Consider the following 25000-nt stretch of genomic DNA (forward strand, 5'->3'; position numbering starts at 1 on the left):
TGTGTGTGTGTGTCCAGGGACTCAAATTCAGGGTCTGGGCCCTGTCCCTGAGCATTTTTGTCAAAGCTAGAGCTCTATCACTTGCAGCATGCCTCCACTTTTAGCTTTTTGCTGGTTAATTGGAGATTAAGGACTTTCCTGCCCAGGCTGGCTTCAAACTGTGACCCTCAGTTCTTAGTAGCTAGGGTTACAGGTGTCAGGTTGGGATTCTTTTATGCATGCTGTATCCCAGAGAGAGGATAGACTGGGATGCGCTGAAGGCCACAATGTCTCTGTTGGACCTGCAAGCCTCTGTCAGCCTAAGCAGAGGGTATAATTCTTAAGTGTTACTAGGTTTTTGCTTTTCTATAATACAGGTGGGAAGTGCAAGGTACAACCACCTACAATGTGGCATCAGTTTCTGTGTGTGAATACAGATGAAGAAGAGATGAGCCAGAGTGTGTGTGAAGGCGATTCTGGGACTCAGTAGTCGTGACTACTTAAGGAAGATAGGCAGGCTGTATAAGAGTGACCACATGACCCAGTCAGCCCGCAGGAGGGACTTCCAGGAGATTGATGGAGCTGATGGAGTGATCCTGCCACCAATCCTTTAGCTGCCAAAGTAGTTCCACTCTATCCATAATGAGCCTACTAACCCCAGTGACGCTTTCCAGCCCCACCTCACCCCCATACCTGGCATTTCCTTTCTGAGTGCCTAAACCCTAGAAACCTGGAGCACAGAGAGCCACCCCAATCATCACCCCAGTGTACAGGTAGAAGAGTGACTAGCAGCTTTCTCCCTCCCGCCCCCAGGACTGATGGGCTTCAGGGAATGTGGGGTGTTTTGTGCTGAAAGCTAGGTACTAGTAGCTCACACCTGTAATCCTAGCCACTCAGGAGGCTGAAATCTGAGGATCATGGTTTAAAAGTCAGCCCACAGGAAAGTCTGTGAGACTCTTATATCCAATTAACCACCAAAAAGCTGGAAGTGGAGCTATGGATCAAGTGGTAGAGCATTAGTCTTGAGCAAGAAGCTAAGGGACAGTACCCAGGCCCTGATTTGAACACACCTGTGCACACGCATGCACGCACACACGTGCACACACACACACATACAGAGCAGTCATCCTTATCAGACTTTGAAGTGAGACAATCTTTAAAGCCCATGGCTCTGCTTTCTCTCTTAGGAAGCTTGCCTAGTCTCTTTAGCTGGGTGCAATACATTGGACCTCTTCTCCAATGAGTCCTTCTTTCTATACCTGCCCTCCACCCTCCAACCCTATTCCAGAATTCCAGTGATTGAGGCCATAGTTTGCCACACCTATATGCATATATATATATATATATATATATATATGTATGTATGTATCCTATATGTACAGGAGGAGGGCAGAGAGGGGGGGCAGATGACTGGGCAGCCCTCCCCTGGCACTGTCATTCCGTCCCTCTCTACAGCTGCCGAGTACTCTTGGAAACATTTAATTACAGGCAAAGATCTCAAAGGCTGGTCTATTAACTCCAGGGAAGCATTTCTTTCTCCTGCTCCTTGGGATGCTGGGAGCTTACACAGTAATGCAATTAAACTGAAGATCAGACAGCCCAAAGCCTGAGGCACTGATGAAATGGAGAGACATGGGGGGGGGCTGGGATGGACTGAGCAGTAGGGTCACAGAAAACAGGGGGTGCCACAAAAGGTCCGGGAACAGAGAAAACCACCAGCCATGAAAAGGTTGGTTGATGGGCAGACCTGGGGACTCCAGCATTGCAAACCTGCAGAGGAGGGGTCGGAGGCGTGGTTCAGGTGGCGGAAAGCCAGCTAGTGAGAGAAAGCATCAGATGCAGAGTTTGAGTCTGAGTCCGACTCCCCCCAGCCAAAAATAAAAGGGAAAAGAAATAAACCTGGACCGGCACTTGGGGGTGGCGGCGGAATTACAGATGTGGGTGACAGGTGTCCACGCTGTCACGCAGACACCCCGCACGCAGCCTTCTATCTGGTCGGAAGAGGGACGGGAAGACCGCGTGGACATGGGGTCCAGACCCCCCCTCCATTCCAGGGGGACCCGCAAGCCCTGACTGCGCGTCCTCTCTTGCAGGCTGCGACAGCGACCACTGGGGTCCCCACTGCAGCAACCGGTGCCAGTGCCAGAACGGCGCCCTGTGCAACCCCATCACCGGCGCCTGCGTGTGCGCCGCCGGCTTCCGAGGGTGGCGCTGCGAGGAGCTGTGCGCGCCGGGCACGCACGGCAAAGGCTGCCAGCTGCCGTGCCAGTGTCGCCACGGCGCCAGCTGCGACCCGCGCACCGGCGAGTGCCTCTGTGCTCCGGGCTACACCGGCGTCTAGTGAGTAGCGCGCAGGGGCGGGGCCTGGAGGGGCGGGGCCTCGCGAGGGGCCAGGGCTTGGGTGGAGCCCGCGAATGGGTGGAACTTGTGTGTGAAGAGGTGACGATTGGTGGAGCCAGCAAAAGGGGCGGGGCTTGGGAAATGGTGGATGGGCTAGGGCCTTGTGAGGGGCGGGGCTTGGGTGGAGCCTTTGAACGGGTGGGGCTTGGGCGAAGGGGCGGGGATTGGTGGTCAGTAAATGGGGCGGGGCCTTGCAAGGAGCTGGATCTTGGGTGGAGTTTTGTGAATGGAGCAGGATTGGGGTGGAGTGAATGAATGGGACCGGGCCTTGTGAGGGGCGGGGCTTTGTGAAGGGGCGTGGTCTGGTCGCCCCTCACCGCGCCTTCTGAGTTCCCTGGGCCTTGGCTCTGGGTGGTGGGGACAAGAGGAAGGGCTAAATAATCTGGGCTGTCACAAGTGCATTCGGACCCCAAGCCTAGCAGTCTAACATGCCCCGGGTTGGCCCACACATGGGCTCAGATCTACGCCTCGGGGTCACTGGTGGTCCTCCAGAGACTGCATAGGTGGCAATTCTCCAGCCCAGAGGAGCTCATGGAACAACTCCCACGGGCCCTTTCCTGGCACACTGCCCAGACTTCAGCTTGAAATTCTTGACTTTAACCCCTGAACCACTGTGTTCAGCTGCGCCTGATGGACCCTTCCAGACCTAGAAAGGGAAGGAGCGAGAGCCCTCCCATGGATGGTGCGCAGATTAGAAGGTTACTGTGTTTGTTCCCCCTCCCCCGCCCACCTCACCACCACCACAGTCTGGTCTTGGGGGTCTGGGAGACCCCCAAGCAGCCCCAGTTCCCTGGAGAATCCTCATTGTCTGGGAACCTCCAAAGCACTTCAGCTGAACCCTGACTGAGGTTCTTCTAGGTCTTGTTTTTGGCCAGCTCCCAGGACAATTTTGAGCCAAAGGTTCTAACCTAAGACCAAGACCCAAGCAGATTCTCCCCCCCCCCCACCCTTCAATAGCGTCCAGAGCTCACCACGGCAGCTAGCTAGGAACCTTCTGGAGCTTGGACATGTATGTGTCAGCTCATCTGTGTTGCCTCAAGCTCGCTGCACCTTCATATATTATCTCTAAGCTCTTCTGCCCCCTGCTGGCCGGAAGCAGTACTGCAACCTTCATTGACCAGTTCTTAGCTCTGGGCATGGGGATTGGCAGCAGGAAGCTGCAGTGGGAACGTGGCTGTTTAACACCTTGCTTCTCCATGTAGCTGCGAGGAGCTGTGCCCCCCTGGAAGCCATGGAGCTCACTGTGAGCTGCGCTGCCCCTGCCAGAATGGGGGCACCTGTCACCACATCACCGGCGAGTGTGCGTGTCCTCCAGGCTGGATGGTAAGTGGACCTTCAGGATCTGTGTGGGTGCTGTAAAAGGTCTGAGCCTCTCTCACATATACCTTGAGAAGGTCAATTCCTTCCCCATCCTGAGTAACTCCCACCCAGTGATAGTCACAAGGCCCCATTAAACACTGGCGGTAGCACCATGAATGGACACCGCTAGGTGCTGTGTTGCCTAAGGAAAGTGACTTAACCTCTCTGAGTCAACAAAAGAGTTGAACCTGTTTCATAACACTGGCTCTGTCAAACCGGGCACCGGTGGTTCCCATCTGTAATCCTAATTACTCAGGAGACTGAGATCTGAGGATCAAGGTTCGAAACCAGTCAAGAAAGTCGCATGGATTTTTTTAAATCTCTAACCAACCACCAAGAATCTGGAAGTGGAGCTGTGGCTCAAGTGGTAGAGATCTAGCCTTGAGCAAAAGGAGCTCAGAAACAGGGCTCAGGCCCAGAGTTCAAGGCCCAGGACTGACCAAGAAATTTTTTTTAAAAAATGGCTCTGGAAGGTAGCTCAGTGGTAGAGTGCTTGCCTTGCATGCATGAGGCCCGGGGCTCGATTCCTCAGCACCATATAAGCAGAAAAAGCTGGAAATGGCACTGTGGCTCAAGTGGTAGAGCGCTAGCCTTGAGCTAAAGAGCTGAGGGACAGTGCCCAGGCCCAGAGTTCAGGCCCCACGACCGACAATAAATAAATAAATAAAAATTGGCTATGTCTTTAGGCATAGGTACTCATCTGGGCTGCCAGATATGACGAAAGGGCTGGGAAGGAGGAGACACCACCACAAAATACGATTCACTGGAACTTATAAAATGTCACCCTCTCCTCTCACACTCCTCTGGTTTTGTGAGGTTCAGAATCTGTATTTTCTCAACTTCTCCAAATGCTTCTGAATGCAGACTCGAGCCGGCTGTCCCACAGAGGGCTGACCCATTGAGGGGGACTCATGGAGGAGAGGGGAGGAATCGTAACTTCACATGAGGCCCAAAACTCTAGGACTTAATGTCGCATGATGACTCTGTCAGAAGCTTCCGTATCTCTGGTCTCTGCTTCTCCAGTTCAAACCAGATCTAGCTACAGCAAGCCCTGTCCTGTGGGGCTGCCTTGGTGGTTAGGAGCTCAGATAAGATCATGTGTGTCTGAAGTACTCCAAAGACACAGTTTACAGCCAGGGACAGTGGCTCATGCCTGTAATCCTAGCTTCTCAGGAGGCTGAGATGTGAAGTTGGAGGTTCAAAACCAGCCCAGACAAGGAAAGTCCATGAGACTCTTATCCCCAATGAACCAACAGAAAACTGGAAGTGGTGCTCTCTCCTTGGGCTGAATTGCTCAGGGACAGCGCCCAGGCCTAGAGTTCAAGCCCTACAACCGACCAAAAGAAAAAAAAAAAGACAGTTTGCAACTGTTGGTTTTTTATTTTTATTTTTGTCAGCCGGGGGCTTGAACTCAGGGCCTACGTGCTATCCTTGAGCCTTTTTTGCTCAAGGCTAGTGCTCTACCACTTGAGCCACAGCTCCAGTTGTGATTTTTCTGGTGGTTCATTGGAAATAAGAGTCTCACAGACTTTCCTGCTGGGGCTGGCTTTGAACCACGACCCTTAGATCTCAGCCTCCTGAGTAGCTAGAATTACAAGAATGAGCCACCAGCATACAATTGATTTGTATCTGTGGATACCACCTTCTACCCGTAGAGACACCCCCTCCCCCCCAGCCCTGTTTAGCCACCAAAGTCCTGTGTGTGCAGGACTCCTGCAGACCTAAGATCCTCAAAGCTGGGCAGGCTCACCAAGGCTGCCTTTTAGGCTAAGGCTCTGGGACATACCCATCTCTCTCCCCAGGGTTGAGACCAGGCTGCTGAGCAAAGAATGGTATTTCTGGAGGCCGAGGACACCAGAGTCTGGGGCAGACAGGAGAGACACCTACAGGCTCATGGAAGCCATCTCAAACCCCAGCAAGAAATGACCTTGGAGATCCTCTGACCCAGTATTGGCCAAACATGAATACAGAGGGGGCGGGGCAGCTCTCGCAAGCCCTTCTGGGATCGCTGTGTAATAAGCTCCCCAGATAACTTTGAGGAAGGCTATGCGGCTGCACTGGAAGTAATTGATCAAGACCAAAGGATTTCTTGAGTTCCCCGTGGAAGCCTATGGCTCCTTGGGGGTAAGGGTGGAAGTATGGAGCCTAATAATTAGCAGTCTGGCTCCCATCCCACCTCCACGGCTTCATTTTAATCAATTTTCTGCGTGGAGAACTTTAGGTAACAGTTCCCATCAAAAAATGAGATCCAGCTGGGAATGTGGCTTAGTGGTAGAGTGCTTGCCTACCATGCCTGAAGCCCTGGGCTCCATTCCTCAGCATAAACAGAAGAAGCCAGAAGTGGTGCTGTGACTCAAGTGGTAGAGTGCTAGCCTGGAGCACAGAGAGGCTCAAGGGCAGTGCCCAAGCCCTGAGTTCAAGCTCTACCTCCTGCTGCCAAAGCGGTTTAGATAGCACTGGTTTGTCATGACCTTTCTCAGATGGTAGGAATTTGAGGCTAGCAGGGACTAGTGACTTAGGCTAGGCCAATCTGCCAGTTAGAATGCAGTAGAGCTTGATCCAAATCTTTTTTTTTTTCTTTTGGCTTGTTTTGAACTCAGGCCTGGGTGCTATCCCTGAGCCTCTTTGTGCTCAAGGCTAGCACTCTACCCCTTGAGCCACAGCACTATTTCCGGTTTTCTGGTGGTTCATTGGAGATAAGAGTCTCCCAGAATTTCCTGCTCAGACTCGCTTTGAAATGTGGTCCTCAGATCTCAGCCTCCTGAGTAGTTAGGATTACAGGCATGAGCCACTGGTACCCAGCTTGAATGCAAATCTTTGTTTCCTTAATCCCAGGCTTTTGGTATCTGGTTGTTTGTCTGTCTTTTTTATATTTGTGTGTGCTGGGGGCTAGAACTCAGAGCCTGAATGCTATCCCTAGCTTTTTTTTACTCAAGGCTAGCACTTTACCACTTGAGCCATACCTCCGCTTCTGGCTTTCTGGTTAGTTGAAGATAAGAGTCTTACAGATTTTTCTGCCCAGGTTGGCTTTGAACTGTGATCCTCAGATCTCAGCCCCCTTTATAGCTGGGATTACAGGCGTGAGCCACTTGCACCTGACTCTTCTGAAGAGAACAGAGAGGCAGATGTCAGTTTTTTTTTCCACCCTGAATAGCTCTGTGGAATGGTCCAGACATCTCCAGCCAGGTTCCAGTGACCCCCAGCTAGGCAGGCTGGGTTTTGGAGGTAGACAGCAAGGTGGGATGGGACGGTGGGGGGGAGCAGCAGCATGTGGCGGTGAACTTAGGAAGGTGTCTCTGGAGAGGATGCTGTGCACAGGTCTTGGTCAGAGAGGGGAATGGGAGGAGGTCAGATCAGAGAGGTATTTGTCACCCCCTACACCAACGCAGCGAGAGCTTTGTTCTTGCAGAGAATGAGAAAGTCTGTCCATAGAAACCTTTGGATGTGAGGACTTTATATTTTTAATTTTATTGTAGACAACTGCATTTCTATTTCTGACATAGCATTTAACTTGCAAATTTGCATGAATTATTAATACCCCTGGTGCATGCCGAGTCATGGTATAATGAAGCAACAGCTTGGGCCTGAGGAACTTTCCAGGAAGGACTAGGGCCAGGGAGACAGCCAAGGAGGAGAAAGACTGGGAGCTTCTGTCATCTCCCGTGGTCTGCATGGGCTTCAACTCCACTCAGAGGCCTGGGGGAGTATGGTTGCTTCCTCCCACTGTGCAGCTCCCTAAGGATTGAGATACTGAAGAGAAGAGTTGTCAGGAAGTCTTGTCTTCCAGTGTCTCCCGTGCCCCAGGATACCTCGGGCCATGCCCATTTGCCCAGCCATAGTGAGTCCTTGTTAGGAGAGCCTCTATCTAGAGCCTGAGCCAGGCACTAGTAGCGTACGCCTGTAATCCCCGCTACTCCGGAGGCTGAGACCCGAGGATCACAGTTGGAAGCCGGCTTGTGCAGAAAAGCCTATGAGATTCTTAATCTTCAGTTAACCAGGAAAAGGCTAGAAGTACAGGCATGGCTCAGGTGGTAGAGTGCCTGCCTTGAGCAGAAAAAGCTAAGGGACAGTGCTTAGGCCCTGAGTTCAAGCTCCAGTACTAGTGCTTGTGTACACACACACACACACACACACACATATGCAATGTCTCAAGGTTTCTGATTTCTTGGGAATGCTGAATATGCTTTCCTCCTGGCGTGATTCAGAAGTACTGGCTAGGCCAGGAATCTGCAGCCTTCTAGCCAGTCAAGATGGATGAAAAAGAGGAGGAGGAGGAGGAGGAGGAGGAGGAGGAGGAGATGTGCACAAGAACATTGTACTACTCAAGGATGGGGAGAGGAGGCATGAATATAACCCCCTCAAGTTGCCTTAAAATATTTCCAGCGTTAGAATCTCCACGCAGCTCCAACAGACTTGAACAGTAGCTAAGAAAAGACTCATCCCTCACACCTCCCCGGGACTTGTGGTGTTCAGTGAGAGAGGTCTGTCCCCAGCACGCATCGCCACCCCCAAGAGGCGGCGTAGGCCCTCACCCAGCGGTCTGCTCTCCTCGGCCTGCCCCCAGCCCCGCCCCCAGCCTCACTGTCTGCTCTGTGTAGCTGAGCTGAAAACCTCCCATTCATCCATTCCAACTCAATTTACCTGATAGTGACAGATGACTGGCCTGGCAGGCTTTCTCATCAAGGGTTGGCGGTTTATTGGTGCTTAATAATCATGTGTTGAACTGATGGATGAATTCATCAGAGGATGATCCTTGATCTCCATAAGAGAAATGATCATTACTGCTGAGGAGGGTGGCAGAGGACCGGGGTGGACTCGATGTCTGATGAAGATCTAACACTCCTATGAACAGTGTAAGTTACAGAAAGCCCCGGGCTAAGACTGGAGGGAGAGGGCAAGAGAACAATCCTGTCCATCCCCCACACACACTCCTCTAAGTAGCCACTTCCAAACCTTCTAGATGTTTCCTGTAGCATCCATTTTTCTACATGACAGGCATTCCATTTTTTAATTTTTTTTCCTTTGTGCCAGTGCTGAAGCTTCCACTCAGGGCCTGGGTGCTTAGCTTTTTTCACTCAACGTTGGCACTCTACTACTTGAAGCTCGGCTCCACTTCGCATATCTTGCTGGTTTAATCAGACATAAGAGTCTAGCAGACATTCCTGCCCAGGTTGGTTGCAAACTGTGATCCTCAGATCTCAGCCTCCTGAGTAGCTAGGATTATAGATGTGAGCCACCCGCCAGTGCCTGGGCTCTGTTGTTCCTTGACTTTTTTGTCTTAGACATTTGTAGCATCTATTGACTTCGTGTCATAGAGGAAGATTTAGCAGCACATGAACACACCAACAAAACACAAGCAACCCTTCCCCAACGGACCCAATGGAATTACAATTCTAAGTTTAAGTTAAATGATTTTACATATTTATATAAATAGGCCCTAGATGTGTTGTTTAATTTATCCCTACAACTCTTGAACCAAAGTCCAAAAACTCAGGGCAAATAGGTCAGTCTTTGGTTTTTGTGTTATTGCCAGTCCTGGGCCTTGAACTCAAAGCCTGGGCTCTGCCCCTAAGCCTCTCTTTGCTCAAGGCTAGCACTCTACCACTTGAGCCACAGCACCACTTCCGGCTTTTTTGGTGTATGTGGTCCTGAGGAATGGAACCCAGGGCTTCATGCATGCTAGGCAAGCACTCTACCACTAAGCCACCTTCCCAGCCCATGCCAGTCGGTTTATCAATTTTGTTTGGGTTTGGAGTCAAGGCTGGATTTCCTATCACCTCTCTTCTTCTGTTGGGCTCTCTTGTTCCTAGAATCTGTGGTTTGCTTTTCCTTGGATAGTTCTTTTTTTATTTTTTTGTCATTTGTGGGCCTGGAACTCAGGGCCTGTGCACTGGCCCGAAGCTTTTGGGTCAAGGCTAAAGCTCTACCACTTCGAGCCCCAGTTCAAAGTCCAGTTTTCTGGTGGTTAATTGGAGATGAGTCTCATGGGCTTTCCTGCCTGGGCTGGCTTCAAACAGCAATCCTCAGATCTCAGCCTCCTGAGTAGTTAGGATTATAGGCATGAGACCTACCAGCACCAACTAGCCTGATTAATTCTTGCGAGGGGAAAAAAATTGTTCCCAGATGTTAGTGTTTTTTGAAGTTGTTCAACTTTAAATATGTCCTTAATTAAATCTCTCACTGAAACCTGGTAGTTCACTCCTGGCACATGGGAGTGTTAAGTCTTACTCATTTTTTTCTAACACCCCTAATCTCTAACACAGCACTTGGTATACAGCAGGCACTTACTAAATGAGTGCTGAGTCACTGATGAGCAAACTGGCCTTGGGGTTCCCATGTGGAAGATGAGGACTTGGGAGCCAGTGTGTGTATGTGTGGCTAGCTCTCTGTGTATAGGGGAAGCAGAGAGTGTGGTTGAGCCACCAGGGGTGTTTGAAGGGGCGTGTTCTAGAGGGGGCGTGGTCAAGGCATGTCCAACGGGCGTGGTTTCCAGGCCTGTGGAGGGAGGCGTGGCATTTGAAGGGGCGTGTTCTAGTGGGGGCGTGGTCAAGGCATGTCCAACGGGTGTGGTTTCCAGGCCTGTGGAAGGAGGCGTGGCATTTGAAGGGGCGTGTTCTAGTGGGGGTGTGGTCAAGGCATGCCCAATGGGCGTGGTTTCCAGGCCTGTGGAAGGAGGCGTGGCATCTGTGTTGTGTCTCTGTTCCAGGGAGCAGTGTGTGCACAGCCCTGCCCACCAGGCACGTTTGGCCAGAACTGCAGCCAAGACTGTCCTTGCCACCATGGCGGGCAGTGTGACCATGTGACTGGACAGTGCCACTGCACAGCCGGGTACATGGGAGAGAGGTAAGTTGGGATCAGCTGGCCTCCTCCCTGTTCACTGCTTCTGTTTGAACCTCAGCTTTGCTGAGGTTTGTCAGCCCAGGAAGCTCTCGGTAAAGTGTTCTGAGGCCTCCTGTCTACCTCAACTCACCTTTCCTCATCCTGGGCAAACAGAGTTTAACCTCTTACATCCAGGCAGCTGCCTTGGATTTGTTTACCTGGGGAAGGAATTGAGCACCTGCCGCCACTCTGTGCTAATAGAAGCAAATAGAAGCTGAGAGTGCAGAGCACCTTAGCTCCTGCCTGCAATCTCTGCTACTCAGGTAGGCGAGACAGGAAGATGATAGTTACAGACCAGCTCAGGCAAAAAAACAAAGTTCACAAGTCCCCATCCCAGCCCATAGCTGGGTGTGATCATGTATACCTGCCATCCCAGCTACATGGAAAACATAATTAGGAAGCTCAAGGCCCAAGCCAGCCTGGGCATCATAACTGAGACCCTGTTTGAAAAGTAACTAAGGCCAAAACAATGGACAAGTCACCAGTGCCCAACTCAGCTTCTCTTCTTAGAATCTGGCAGATGATCATAAAACAGAGAAGCCTCCCGAACCAAGGAACGTTCTAGCAAGCTCTGCCAATCAACCACAGTAGAGTTCATTCCAAGGACCAGGTAGCCATGTGGGTTTCCCATTCTAAACGGGCAGCCTGGTGTTTAACATTTTGTAAAATTGCCTCCATTAATTTTGTGGGTGACAGCTGTATTAGACCACCCCCCAAATCATCGCGAGCATATTACAGTTGAGCGGGTGTAATAACGCAGGTCTCTGTGGATAGGCAGAATCCAGTGCAAATTAAACACAAAATGTAACGAGGGTTTTTGCAGCTCATTTTGTAATTTAATTGAGCAATGTATCTGGTGGTTAATGGCAATATCGGACGCATTAGACTGATAGGTTGCGAAGCAAAGATGTTTAAGTAGAAACCTAATTCCTGCTGTGATTACCCTTCTGTTCCGTGGGCCTCGTGATTAGCATTCTTTGTGTAAAATTCATTAGCAGTCATTGCTTGATCTCTAAATAAATAAGTTGTTTAAATTGTGAGTCAGGGAAAAAAAATAAAAAGAGGCTGATTATGTAAATGGATTAGGTTGTCGATATTTCATTTCTAGATGGCTTTCCAGGAGGCTGTGCATTCATAGCCCAAAACATGGCTAGGTAGAATACATCCTGTGGAGGAATGTCCCCGTGAGAGGGAGGTGACTTCCTGTCCTGACATTGAAGACACTTGCAGCCAGCAGGGATGGATAGTACAAACAGGGATTTTGCAGGTTTTCTTTTTTTTTAAATTTGTTTGTTATGTGCCAGTCCTGAGGCTTGAACTCAGGGCTTGGGCGCTGTCCTTGAGCAAGTTTTTCCCAAGACTAGCACTTGACCACTTGGAGCCACAGTTCCACTTCCGGATTTTTGGTGGTTCCTTGGAGATAAGAATCTCTTGGACTTTCCCCCGTGGACTGGCTTCAAATGGAGATCCTCAGATCTCAGCCTCCTGAGTAGCTAGGATGACATGTGAGCTATGGGGGCCTGGTTTCTATGAAGGCTAACTGGTCTTGGGCCTTCCTTTCTGCCTCAGTTTCCCTCCTGCCCTCCTCCTTCCTGATTCCTATCTTGTCCCCTTATCCACCATTCTCCTTTCCCTGTCTTGTCTGCCTGTTTTCTCTCCATGAGGCCTCTGATGCACACACACACAAAATTGACGGGAAAAGATATCCTCTGAGCCATTTGCCAGGATGGAAGCCTCTCCTTCACATCAGCCTCTTCAATTTCACAATGAGACCATCTACTGCTTCCAAGGCTAAGGATGGGGCTGGGGTCGGAGGCCACCAGAATCTATGCAGGACACAAACAGGGGTTCACAGACTGCAGGGAGAGACCAGCCCTGCATCGAGGGGTTCCCTGCTCCCAGGAAGGAAGAGGAAATTAGCCCTTTTGTGGGGACCTCTCCCCTCCTGGGAGAGCAGATACATCACCCAGTAAGACGAGAGAGCCCAATGTGACCAAAAAGTTTCCCCCAAAATAGTACGTTGAAGTGAAATCACCCCCCACTTTATCAAGCCTAAGACGCACCAGTGATAAGATGCCTTGTTATTTCAGATACGGCTGAGAATGAAAAGCACCAATAATTAAACTGTGTCCTGCCATCCTTCTAAGACCTATCTGATTTCTGAGTGCTTACAATGTATTTTTAAGCACACGGTTTATCGTTAATGGGTGGGGGAGATCCCGTTTTTGACAATGAGAACATTGTGGAGATGGATGGTGGCAATCGCTGCAGGCCCGTCTGAATATATTTACTGCTACTCCACTGCGCTTAATGGATTCAAAATGATAAATTTTCTCTTGCGTATTGTCTTAGTCTTGTCTGTGCTACTATGACAGAATACCTGAGGCTGGATAATTTATAAACCCAGTTTTCCCATTTTCACAGCTCTGAAGCCTGGGGACCTTGGGCTCAAGGTCAAGGTGCTGGCAGGTGTGGTGACTGGTGAAGGCCTGGTCTCTGACTCCAACATGGAGCCTTGAACTCTGGGTCCTCAGGTGGGGGAAGGGATGGAAGGACAAAAAAAAAAAAAGGCTGTCTTAATTCCCTCCAACTCTTCTATAAGGGCTTTAACCCATGGCCCTTGTGACCCAATCATCTCCCCAAGATGGTGCCTCTTTTTACTGTTGCATTGTGGTTAAGGCTTAATGGGAATTTTGGTGGAGCCATCAAGATTCAAGCCAGAGCACATTTTTCTTTTTTGCATGTGCCGGTGCTTGAACTTAGTACCTCATGCCCTCGTTTGGCTATCTTTCCCCTTGCTCTACCACTTAAGCCATAGCTCCACTTCCAGCATTGTCATTGATGAATGAAAGACAAGCATCCCAGAGTTTCTGCCCAGGCTGACTTTCAACCATGATCTTCCTATCTCAGCCTTCTGAGCAGCTAGGCCAGCAGCCAGCACCATAGCACATTTTGTTTTTCTTCAAAATGAAAGCCACAGATAAGGCTTTAGCATCACTGAAATCAAATAGCACACATTCATTGCTGCCTCCCACCCCCCCGCAAACTGGGGAGACCTGGCAGGAGAGAGGCTTGACTGGAGCTTCCTAAAAGAGGGGAGGAATTGGGGAGGCTGCCCAGAGGTATAGAGCACATCAGGCCATGCCTGGAGGCCTGGAAGGTTGCATGCTGGGCAGAGGGAGAAGGGCAGAGGTTGAGAGCCCACCCAGCCTTAGCCCAGTCTGCTGTCCCACAGGTGCCAGGAAGAATGTCCCCTTGGGACCTTCGGCTTCCAGTGCTCGCAGAGCTGCGATTGTCACAATGGAGGCCAGTGTTCACCCGCCACCGGCGCCTGCGAGTGTGAACTGGGCTACAAGGGTCCAAGCTGCCAGGAACGGCTGTGCCCCGAGGGCCTGCATGGCCCAGGCTGCGCCTCGCCTTGCCCCTGCCATCCGGACAACACCATCAGGTACAACCATGGACAGAAGCCCCTGGGACAATTCCTGCCTCCTTGGTGGCTCAGGGACACCTGAGCAGTAGCTGGAGCCCAAGCCTGGGAAGGAGAGGTGCAGGCTGCACCCCGATGCTTCTCCCAGCATTCTTCCCTGTCTGCTTCATAGCACCCACTGGCTTCCTTTAATAAATGGGTGGTTAGTGCCAAGCACTGGTGCCTCACGCCTGTAATCCTAGCTACTCAGGAGACTGAGATCTGGGGATCACAGTTTGAAGCAGCCCAGGTAGGAAAGTCAGTGAGACTCCTATCTCCAATTCACCAGCAAAATGCTGCACATGGAGGTGCGGCTCAAAGTAGTAGAGTACTAGCATTGAGGGAAAAAACCAAGCAAGAAATAAATTCAAGGCTTTGTGTTCAAGCCCTAATATATACTCTCTCTCTCTCTCTCACACACACACACACACAAAATCCATCTTCATCATCATCATTTCACCAGGGAAATTTTTTTTTTGCCAGTCCTGGGGCTTGAACTCAGGGCCTAGGCTCTGTCCCTGAGCTTCTTTTGCTCAAGGCCAGCACTCTACCATTTGAACCACAGCACCACTTCTGGCTTTTTCTATGTATGTGGTACTGAGGAATCAAACCCAGGGCTTCATGCATGCTAGGCAAGCACTCTACCACTAAGCCACATTGCCAGCCCCTTACCAGGGAAATTCTATCAGCTAGCCTATGATATGCCAGTAACTGAATGATACCCAGCACCCCCCACAAACGTGAGACAAGAGATTGCGAGACTGGTGGAGGAATGCACACACACACACACACACACACACACACACGGTCCCAATTGGCTGTTCAGTGGATTGGCAGCTGACTCACACTGCAGGGGTGGAGGCTAGCCCTGGGATAGCCCACCCCTGCTGCTGAGAAACTGAGGAAGGACCCTCAGAGGGTCAGGAAGTCCAGCAACTACTGGGGCCCAGTACAGGGAGAATCTCCATCACAGAGAGCCAACCGAGCCCCAAATTAAAGAGCTATTGTTTTCCTCTGTGCCTGAGCCAGCGTGCCCTGCATAATTTATCTTCCTTGGAAGGAACCCTTGATGCATTATTAATCTGGACGGACTCCCTCCTCTCCGTCGCTAATCTCAGCCCATCCAATATTAATGGCTATTTGCTTTACTGTCTTTAACGTCTGTCATGTTTCAGGAGCTGAAAGCCATAGTGGTTCTTAGGAGTGGGGGTTCTAAGGGTGCCTGCCCAGCCCAGCCCTGGGTAGATTGCTCAGAATCTGCAGCCCGAGCCTCCTCCAGAGAGGCTGACCCCTCCCCCCAGCCTGGGGCCCTGAGGGTACAAATAGTCTCTGTCTCTCAGACTGGCACAGAGTAAGCCTTCAGCAAAACACATTCTTCTGTGTGTGTGTGTGTGTGTGTGTGTGTGTGTGTGCGTGCATGTGTGTGCACGTATGTGCAGTGCTGGGCTTGAACTCGGGGCCTCCAGTTCTCAATTAGCTTTTTAGCTCAAGACGGGAGCTTTGCCCCTCGAGCCAAAGCTTCACTTCCAGCTTTTTGGTGATTCATTGGAGATAAGAGTCTCACCGATTTTTCTGCCCAGGCTGACTTCAAAGCATGATCCTCCTGATCTCAGCCTCCTGAGTAGCTAGGATGACAGGCATGAGCAGTCTAACTTGCATGGTAAGTCTCCAGAGACCAAATCACTGACTCACCCAGGGACTTTCCTGCCCACCCAGCCCTGGCCACACTCCCTGCCCCTTCCCTCTGGCCACACTGCTCCACCGAGATGGAAGTGATTGAAGGAAGACATTCATCAGGTCGGTGCGGGACCCACACAAAGAAGCCATCTGCCTTCACAAAAGCGTAATCTTGGGACCAGTATTGGGGTGCCGGGCCGCTGCCACGTCCCTTCCAACAATTGCATTGTCAGAGATGAGTTCCAGCAGCCGCGATTGTGGATTCCCTTTGAAAGATTTGACGCGGCCCACGGGATGCAGCCGTGATAGAAATCACCAAGCGGCCGACAGAAAGGCAGGAAAATGCTTTCGGAAAAAGATTTCCTGCATTGTGCAGCTTTCAGCTTCTATCCACTTGTGATTAATCTGTGTCTGGGCAAGGCAGAGACTAATGAACCAGCCTTGACACCTGCCATTGAGATTCTGGCCTGAGCCAGCCCAGCATGACCCAAGGGAATTGGGAGCCTTGCTGGGAGCCAACGCTGCCTGGGCCGGGGGGGGGGGGCCATGTGTGGATGCTGGCATGATCATTTTCAAGGCACATCCAGCAGAAGAAAGGCTACTGTTGGACCCACAGGGAGGTGCCTGAGACATTTTAAAGAGTCCCCAGGGCTAGGCAGAGCAGCTAAGACCTGCTGGCTCTTTCTAGGGCAAACATGGCCCGTCTTTGTGACTGTGACTCAGTGGGTCCTTCTGACTCTAATCCTAAATCCCAGAAGAGGCCCCCTTGATAGTTGAGACCCAGAAAGGCTGTGGGGCACAGGAAGGCCAAGGGTGGGAGGAGAAAGTATGTCCCATGATGCACCTCCCCCAGTCCCACAGGGCATGGGGCTCAGGGAGAAACATTTCCAGAACTGCCAAAGTTGGAAAGTTTGTAGCACTCATGATTTATACCCATGCTTCTTTGCTATCTACTTACCATTTCATTTGTTTGAGGTTTTTTTCTTTGCTTGAACTCAGGGCCTGGGCATTGTCCCTGAGCTTCTTTTGTTCAAGGCTAGCATTCTACCACTTGAACCACAGCACCACTTTTGGCTTTTTCTGTGTATGTGGCACTGAGGAATGGAACCCAGGGCTTCATGCATGCTAGACAAGCACTCTACAACTAAGCCATATTCCCAGCCCTCTACTTACAATTTTAATGCTTTACATCTGTTTAGAAATTAGGTAGACACTCAGTGGGGGAAGATTAGAGAAAACAGATTTTTTTTCTTTCCTTTCCTGGCAGTATTAGGGCTTAAACTCAGGGCCTCATTCTCCTTCTCTGATTTCTTGCTCACAGATGGTGCTTTAGCCACTTGAGCCGTGCCTCCCAACTGGTGGTATTCTTCTTTGTTTGCTGTTTAACTGGAAATAGAGTCTTCCAGACTTTTGTGTCCTTTGTTGGCTTTGAACCATGATCTTCAGATTTCATCCTCCTGAGTAGCTAGGATTACAGGTATAAACCACCAATGCCTGGCTAGACATTATGTTTGTACCAGTACTGGGACTTGAACTCAGGGTCTAAGCACTGTCCCTGAGCTTTATTGCTGGCACTCTACCACTTGAGCCAAAGCTCCACTTGTAGCAGCTTTTTTTTTTTTTGGTAGTTAATTGGAAATAAGAGTTTCCAAGACTTTCCTGCCTGGGCTGGCTTTGAACTGCAATCCTCAGATCATGGTCTCCTGAGTAGCTAGGACCAGAGTGAGCCGCTGGTCTCTGGCTGTATATAGATATTTAAAGAAGTAATTTAGTCCCTCATAATTTCTCAACAAAACAGGCATTGTCTTGTAATTTGTTCATTCTTCATCAGTGTCTGTATTTTTTACATTTTGGATCTTGGCTGAAGGTAGTTATTTTATTTCACATGGTATTATTAGATATTCTAGAAAATGATGAGCTTTCTTCCCTTTTACTTCCCTTCCTTTCCTTTTCTTTCTTCCCTCTCTTCCTTTCCTTCTCTTTTCTTTTCTTTCTTGTGCTGTCCAGGGCTTGAACTCAGGGCTTAAGCACTGTCTCTGTGCTTTTATCCTCAAGGCTAGTTTGCTACCACTTGAGTCATTGTTCCACTTCTGGCTTTTTGGTGGTTAATTGGAGTGATAAGAGTCTCATTAGCTGGCACCAGTGGCTCATGCCTGTAGTCCTAGCTACTCAGGAGGTTGAGTTCAAAGCCAGCCCAGGGAAGGAAAGTCTGTGAAACTCTTTATCTCCTATTAACTACCAGAAAACTGGAAGTGGTGCCGAGTCTCAAGTGGTAGAGCGCTTGCCTTGAGCTGAAGAGCAGAGGGACAGCGCCCAGGCCCAGAGTTCAAGCCCCACCACCGACCAAAAAAAAAAAAAAAAAAAAAAGGAATCTCATGGACTTTACTCCTGGGGCTGGCTTTAAACTATGATCCTCAGACCTCAGACTCCTGAGTAGCTAGAATTACAGGCATGAGCCTTTGGCACCTTGCTAGTATCTTTCTTCTATTTATCCATAATTCATATAACAAGGAATCTGTTGTTAAAAATGACACTGATGGGCAAGGAAGCGAATGTGGACAGACAGACCTGCATGTGACTTGAGTGTGTGACACTGGAGTTAGTCACATAACCTCCAAATGCCATTTATGACATAGAGGCTTAAATGACTAATTAATCGGCTTACTGAAGATTAGAAATATGTGTACACGATGCCTGGTGCTTTAATAGCCAGCTCACATATTATTTATTATTATTCAAATTGCTTCCATTTTCCACTGTTATAAATAATGCTTCAGGGAACATCTCTGTGCATAAATCTTCCTCTATAACTATGATTATTTCCTTAGGAGAGATTCTTAGAAATGGAATGACAAGACAAAGGAATCGGAATATTGTTAGGCCTCCTGATGCGTAACCTCATGCTGCTTCAGAAACCTTGGCTGAGGGTTTTTAGATCTCCACTGTTTTTATAAAGCATTTTCCAATTGTTGTTTAAACTGTGTGTGTGTGTGTGTGTGTGTGTGTGTGTGTGCTCACTGATACTAAGGCTTGAGCTTAGAACCTGGGCACTGTACCTGAGCTCTAGTGCTCTACCCCTTTGAGTCACAGCTCTACTTCTAGCTTTTCAATAGTTAATTGAAGATAAGAGTCGCTTGGACTTTCCTGCTTAGGCTGACTTTGAACCATGATCCTTAGATCACAGCCTCCCGAGTAGCTAGGATTTACCGGCATGAGCTACTTGCATCCAGCCCTTGGTTAGATTTGATGGTTCATGAGCCTAAACATTTTTCCAAATGGACTGCCAGCTCTTTGCACTTACTATTCAAGACTGATCTATTTCTGTCTACCTCCTCATTTGTTCTGAGAGAACCCCCACCAAAGAGAAGTTGTTTGGCTGGGCTGTGGACAATTAGTGTCCATTAATTCATCTGCCAAGCCAGCACTCGGCATCTTCCAGGTGCCACAGCCCTGCTGGGCCCTGCTGGTGACTATGGACAAGGGCCAGTCAGCCAGCAGGGCTGACAGGACAAACAAGTCAACAGACACCTAAACACACACACACACACATACACACACACACACACACACACACACACACGAGCGAAAGTGGCATGCACTCCCAAATAGGTACCTGCCTCCAGCCGAATGGTCCATTCTGTGATTTAAACAGACTGGGATGGAGGAGGAGAACTTGCTTCCTGAGCAAGCAGGGAATTAGGCTGTACATAGAGCGCCTCCCATTGGCAGAGTCTCAGATGTCATTGTGTTCTTCCCCTGCCTGGCCCCCCACGCCCCTCCCCATTAGTTATCTGTCTTGAAGGAGGTATGAAGAAAGCACCAAACCCCCAAGGCCTAAACAGGCCACCCCTAGTTTGGTCTCTAGATTTGGAAAAAGCACAACAAGTTTTAGCCGGGCACCAGTGGATCACTTCTGTAATCCTGACTACTCAGGAGGCTGAGATGCGAGGATCACAGTTTGAAGCCAGCTCAGGTAGACAAATCTTAGAAGTTTTTAATCTCCAATGAGCCAGCAAAAAGCTGGGAAGAGCAGTGTGAATTAAGTTAGAGTTCCAACCTTGAATTAAAAAAAAAAAAAGCCAAGTGAGAGCTAGAAGCTCTGAGCTCAAGTCCCAGTACTGGCATCAAAAAATTAAAAAAAAAAAAAACATGTGGGAATGAGAAGTTCTGGGTTCTAATCCTGACCCTGATGTGTGACTTTACATTGTATAACCTCTCTGATCCTCTGTGGGGACTAACAAGATCACCTACATGCCAGGCACCAGTGGTTCACACCTATCATCCTAGCTACTCAGGAGGCTGCGGTCTGAGGATCACGGTTTGAAGCCAGCCCAGGCAGCAAGGTCCGTCACACTCTTATCTCCAATTAACCTCCCAGGAAACCGGAAGTGGCATTGGGCTCAAAGTGGCAGTGATAAAGCTTAGGGACGGTGGCCAGGCCCTGAGTTCAAGCCCTATGACCGGCCACACAAATAAAAAGATCACACACACGGGCATGTTCTGAGATCCTGTGATCCTACCACCTAGGCAGACCAGCTTTGGGGCAGGCAGAAGGGAGGGACATGACTACACCTATAACTATCCTGTCTTTATACCTTTCTCTACGCTGCTCAGCTGCCACCCAGTAACCGGAGCCTGTACCTGCCAGCCGGGCTGGTCTGGCCACCACTGCAATGAGTCCTGCCCTGCTGGCTACTTCGGCGATGGCTGCCAGCTGCCTTGCACCTGTCAGAACGGCGCCGATTGCCACAGTGTCACTGGGAGCTGCACGTGTGCCCCGGGCTTCATGGTAAGGTGGGAAGGGGCTCCTGTGGCTTCTCTGGCCCTCACCAGGCCCCCTGGCAGTCAGGAGTGTGGCCCTATGTGCTCTGAGGACTGTGGTTATAACTAGGGTCTCCCCATTGTCCACCTATACTGAAACACTGGCTGTCTTCTTGTGCTCAGCTCTGTTCCTGTACACATAGTACTTTCACATCATAATACCCACAGCACACTCAGCAGTTTTGCAGTCCGCTTTCCTCTGCACATACATCTTGGGGGATAGAAGGAAGCAGAATGCGAAATAGAAGCTGCTGGGCTTCTCGTTTTAAATGGCTGCATGCCAGGCACTGGTGGGTGGCTCACACCTATCATTCTAGCTACTCAGGAGGCTGAGATTTGACGATTATGGTTCAAAGCCAGCCCAGGTTGGCAAGTCGGTGAGACTCTTGTCTCCAATTAACCACCCCAAAGCTGGAAGTAGAGATGTGGATCAAGCTCCAGCCTTGAGTGAAAAAGCCAAGCAAGAATACAGGCCATTCAGTGCTGGTGGCTCATGCCTATAATCCTAGCTACTCAGAAGGCTGAGATCAGAGGACCGTGTTTGAAGCCAGCCCAGGCAGAAAAATCTGTGAGACCCTTATTTCCAATAAACTACTAGCCAGAAGTGGTGCTGTGGCTCAAGTGGTAGAGCACTAGCCTTGAGCACAAAGAGGCTCAGAGAGAGCGCTCTTGCCAGCCAGGCTGTGCTGAGTTCAAGCTCCAGGACTGGCAAAAAAAAATTACAAGGCCCTGAGTTCAAGCCCCAGTACGGGTGCTCATGCGTGCACACATACACACACCTTAAATGGTGTTTAACACAGAGGGAGCTGATAAATCGCCAGTTTACCCAGCCATTTCCCTCATTGCTAGGTAGAAAGTTGTTCCCATGTGTCCACTCAGTGCTACAGTGAGCATCTGTGCACAAACACCCCCCACGCAGCCCCTTCCTTACCATTGAATTATTTCCTTGGGGTGATTTGCGGGTCAGTGGGCACACCATATTCACAGCTCCTGATGGATGCTGCCGTCCTCAAGGGTTCTATAAATCCACTCTGCACGCACCAGCTCTCAACAATTTTGCTTTCTTCCCCTTCTTTTTTTAATATTTGCTAATGACTTAGGTAGGAAATGGCTCCTGGATGTTGCTCTAATTTGCATTTCTCTGATTACTACACTTCCCCCCATGTGTTTGTTTACTACTTGTCATTATTTCCTCGTAAATTATGTTGGTTTTAGTGAGGTCTGATTCTGAGGAACTTGACCCTGGGAGGGTGAATCCTGGTGAGAAATGGCGCCTGCCCTGTGGGTCCAAGCAACCCTGCAGTCAGGGGTTCCCCCTTACTCCCCAGGACTCTGTTTATTTGCTTTTTTTTTTTTTTTTGCTGTGCTGTGGGAAGTGGTTTGTGCAGTTGAAAGTATGTGGCCTCTGAAACCAGATCTAGGACAGATCCTGGCTGATCTGTTCACTCCGTGTAGCCTGGGACCAGTAGCCTAAGCTCCCTGTGGGTCCAGTATCCTTAAGCTTCCATGAAATGGAACATTTGCCTTTCAACATAGCTTCCAGGGCTGGGAATGTGGCTTAGTGGTAGAGTGCTTGCCTAGCATGCATGAAGCCCTGGGTTTGATTCCTCAGTACCACATACACAGAAAAAAACCAGAAATGGCGCTATGGTTCAAGTGGTAGAGTGCTAGCCTTAAGCAAAAGAGGTTCAGGGACAGTGCATCAGCCCCAAGTTTAAGCCCCAGGACTTGCAGAGAGAAAGAGGGAGGGGGAGGGAGGGAGAAAGATTGCTTCCAGGCTGGAGACTCACTGATGGCTCATGACTATTATTCTGGCTAGTCAGTAGGTTGAGATGTTAGGATCAAAGTTCAAAATCAGCCTGGGTGGGAAACTCCACAAGACTCTTATCTCCACTAAAAAGCTGGTCGTGGAGCTGTGGCTCAAGTGGCAGAGTATCATCCTTGAGCAAAATTTAAGTCAAGCAAAAGTGCAAAGCCATGAATTTGAGCTCCGGTACTGTGGCACAATTTTTTTTTTCAAAAATTATTTTAAAAACTGAGCAAGTTGGGTGGTGGTGGAAACTCATGCCTGTAGTTTTAGCTAGCAGGGAGCTGAGATCTTAGGATCACAGTTCAAAGCCAGCCCAGACAGGGAGACTCTTATCTCCAATAAACCACCAGAAATCAAGCTTCACAACTGACAAAAAAGAAAGGGGCGGGGGAAGGAGGAAGGAAGGAAAAAAGGAAGGAAGGAAGGAAGGAAGGAAGGAAGGAAGGAAGGAAGGAGAGCAGGGAGAAATGAGCAGAAAGAATGGTTCTTCGGTGCCAGTTATTCCATTGGGAGTTTACAACTGGGAGACATTGCTTCAGCACCTTGGATAGAGCCAAGATGATGGTCAGTGCCTGAACCTTATACTGAATCAGGAAATGCACTCCTCCCGGGTAAATAGCTGTGAGAAGGTGTGTGCATCCATAGTCTGTCAGGTCCTTGGGGGCTTTTTGATCTGGTCGTGTATATTGTCATGGCTCCATTGAGAGCCCCAACTCACCTGCCTGCCTGATCACCGCTCCTCAGCAAGGGGAGAATCAGAGGGCCCTGGGAAGGCTTCGAGAGGCTTGCAGCTACAGCTGAATATTTTCAGCCACCCATCTGTGATGTAAATGATTTCCTGTCCTTGAACTTCAGGGAAGAGGGGGTTGGGGCCGGTGGAGTCCTGCCTTCCTGAGAACCAGGACTAGGATAGATTGTTAGACACACTGCCCCCATTGAGACCCCCACCAATTCCCACTCATTTTCCCTGCAAAGGCTTTTCCTGAGCCATCTTGGGTCAGCAGGATGCTGCTGGAGGTGATTACAGAATGGGCAGTGAGCCTTGGGATCAGCCGTGGCTCCTGACCCCGCAGCTTCTGAATGAAAGAGACTTCCTGCAATTAGCCATTCCGGGTGAGGTAGGTGGGGCAACCAATCAGCAGAGCAGACTCAGCTGAGGCTCCCCACAGAGTGCTCCTTCCAGTCAGTAATAATTAGCAATGCCTTGTCTGTTGGATGGTTTGCAAATTGATCTCTTTGCTCGTTTACTGCAAGGTTTTTACTATAGGGAATTAGTGAAGGGCTAATTAAAAGAGCTGCTTTCTGAGTGTTCTGGAGACTTCATTCTGGGCTTTGTCACCTTGGACCTGATCCTTCACCCAGTTGGGCCTTACGATCCTCATCTGGGAGCTAGGTGGTCTTTTAGTCTTAGATGGATGTGAGTAGCCCACATTGTAGGATGGGTGTCCTGCTTTCCCCTCTTACCTGCTCTCCCTTTCCACCAAGAGCTGTTGAGGGAACGTGTGGGAGAAGCTTTAAGAAAGCAGACTCTGGACAGACGCCGTAGCGCACACCTGTAATCCTAGCTACTCAGGAGGCTGAGATCTGAGGATGTTGGTTTGAGATCTGAGGATCACAGGCAGGAAAGTCCATTTTGAGACTCTTACCTCCAATTATCCACCAGAAAACCAGAAGTAGACCTGTGGCTCAAAGTGGTAGCATGCTAGCCTTGGGTAAAAGAGCTCCGGGACAGCGATCAAGTCCTGAGTTTGAGCCCCACAACTAACAAAAATAAAGCCAGAACTAGAGTTTGTGATTCAAATGCAGAGCACCAGCCTTGAGTGGAAAAAAAACCAAATGAAAGTTCTAGACTCTGAATTCAAGCCCCAGTACAAGCACAAAACAAACAAAAATAAATATGTAAGAATACTGGCCAAGGGCTGGGAAGGTGGCTCAGTGGTACAGCGCTTGCCTTGCATGCATGAGGCCCTGGGTTTGATTCCTCAGCACCACATAAGCAGAAAAAGCCAGAGGTGGTGCTGTGGCTCAAGTGGTAGAGCAAGCACTAGCCTTGAGCTGAAGAGTTGAGGGACAGCGCCCAGACCCAGAGGTCAGGCCCCACGCCCGGAACAAAAAAAAAAAAATTATACTGGCCAATTAAATTCATTAGTATATGCCAAGCACTTAGAATGCCTTGTGTATTTATAATCATCCAACAAGGGTTACTATTGTAACCATCTTTAAAAATATGGATGCTGCACCCAGTGCCCGTGGCTCTTGCCTGTAATCCTTGCTACTCAGGAGGCTGAGATCTGAGGCTCGAGGTTCAAAGCCAGCCCCAGCAGAAACATCTGTGAGACTCTTATCTCCAATTAACCACCAGAAAACCAGAAGTGGCACTGTGGCTCAAGTGGTAGAGTGCTCACCTTGAGCTGAAGAGCTCTTGCTATTTGTCCCATTGGGTCTCTGGCTGGGGAGAGGGGGCGTGGTTTATTGGGGGCCCAAGTGGAAGTATGGTGAGAGGAAGAAGCAGAGCGAGCTACATGTAGCCTCTTCTGAGCTGGGAACTGCAAGGTTACTGGGGCTCCTGGATTGCTCTGGGAGGTGGGGGCAAGTCCAATTTCTAGGTC

The 25000-nt window shown here is 49.7% G+C and overlaps 1 protein-coding gene across 1 annotated transcript in view; it reads left to right on the forward strand.

The window, feature by feature from the left end:
• The window catches only part of Megf11 (multiple EGF-like-domains 11), a 190604-nt gene that overhangs the window by 127312 nt on the left and 38292 nt on the right, over nucleotides 1–25000 (forward strand). Inside the window, exons 5-9 of the mRNA XM_013010020.1 lie at nucleotides 2073–2319; nucleotides 3582–3702; nucleotides 10445–10581; nucleotides 13853–14065; nucleotides 20375–20549. Coding sequence (XP_012865474.1) covers nucleotides 2073–2319; nucleotides 3582–3702; nucleotides 10445–10581; nucleotides 13853–14065; nucleotides 20375–20549 — 893 coding nt within the window. The remainder of the gene's footprint in view (nucleotides 1–2072; nucleotides 2320–3581; nucleotides 3703–10444; nucleotides 10582–13852; nucleotides 14066–20374; nucleotides 20550–25000) is intronic.

This window comes from Dipodomys ordii, unplaced genomic scaffold, assembly GCF_000151885.1.
Source record: "Dipodomys ordii isolate 6190 unplaced genomic scaffold, Dord_2.0 Scaffold11, whole genome shotgun sequence".
Classification (NCBI taxonomy): domain Eukaryota; kingdom Metazoa; phylum Chordata; class Mammalia; order Rodentia; family Heteromyidae; genus Dipodomys; species Dipodomys ordii.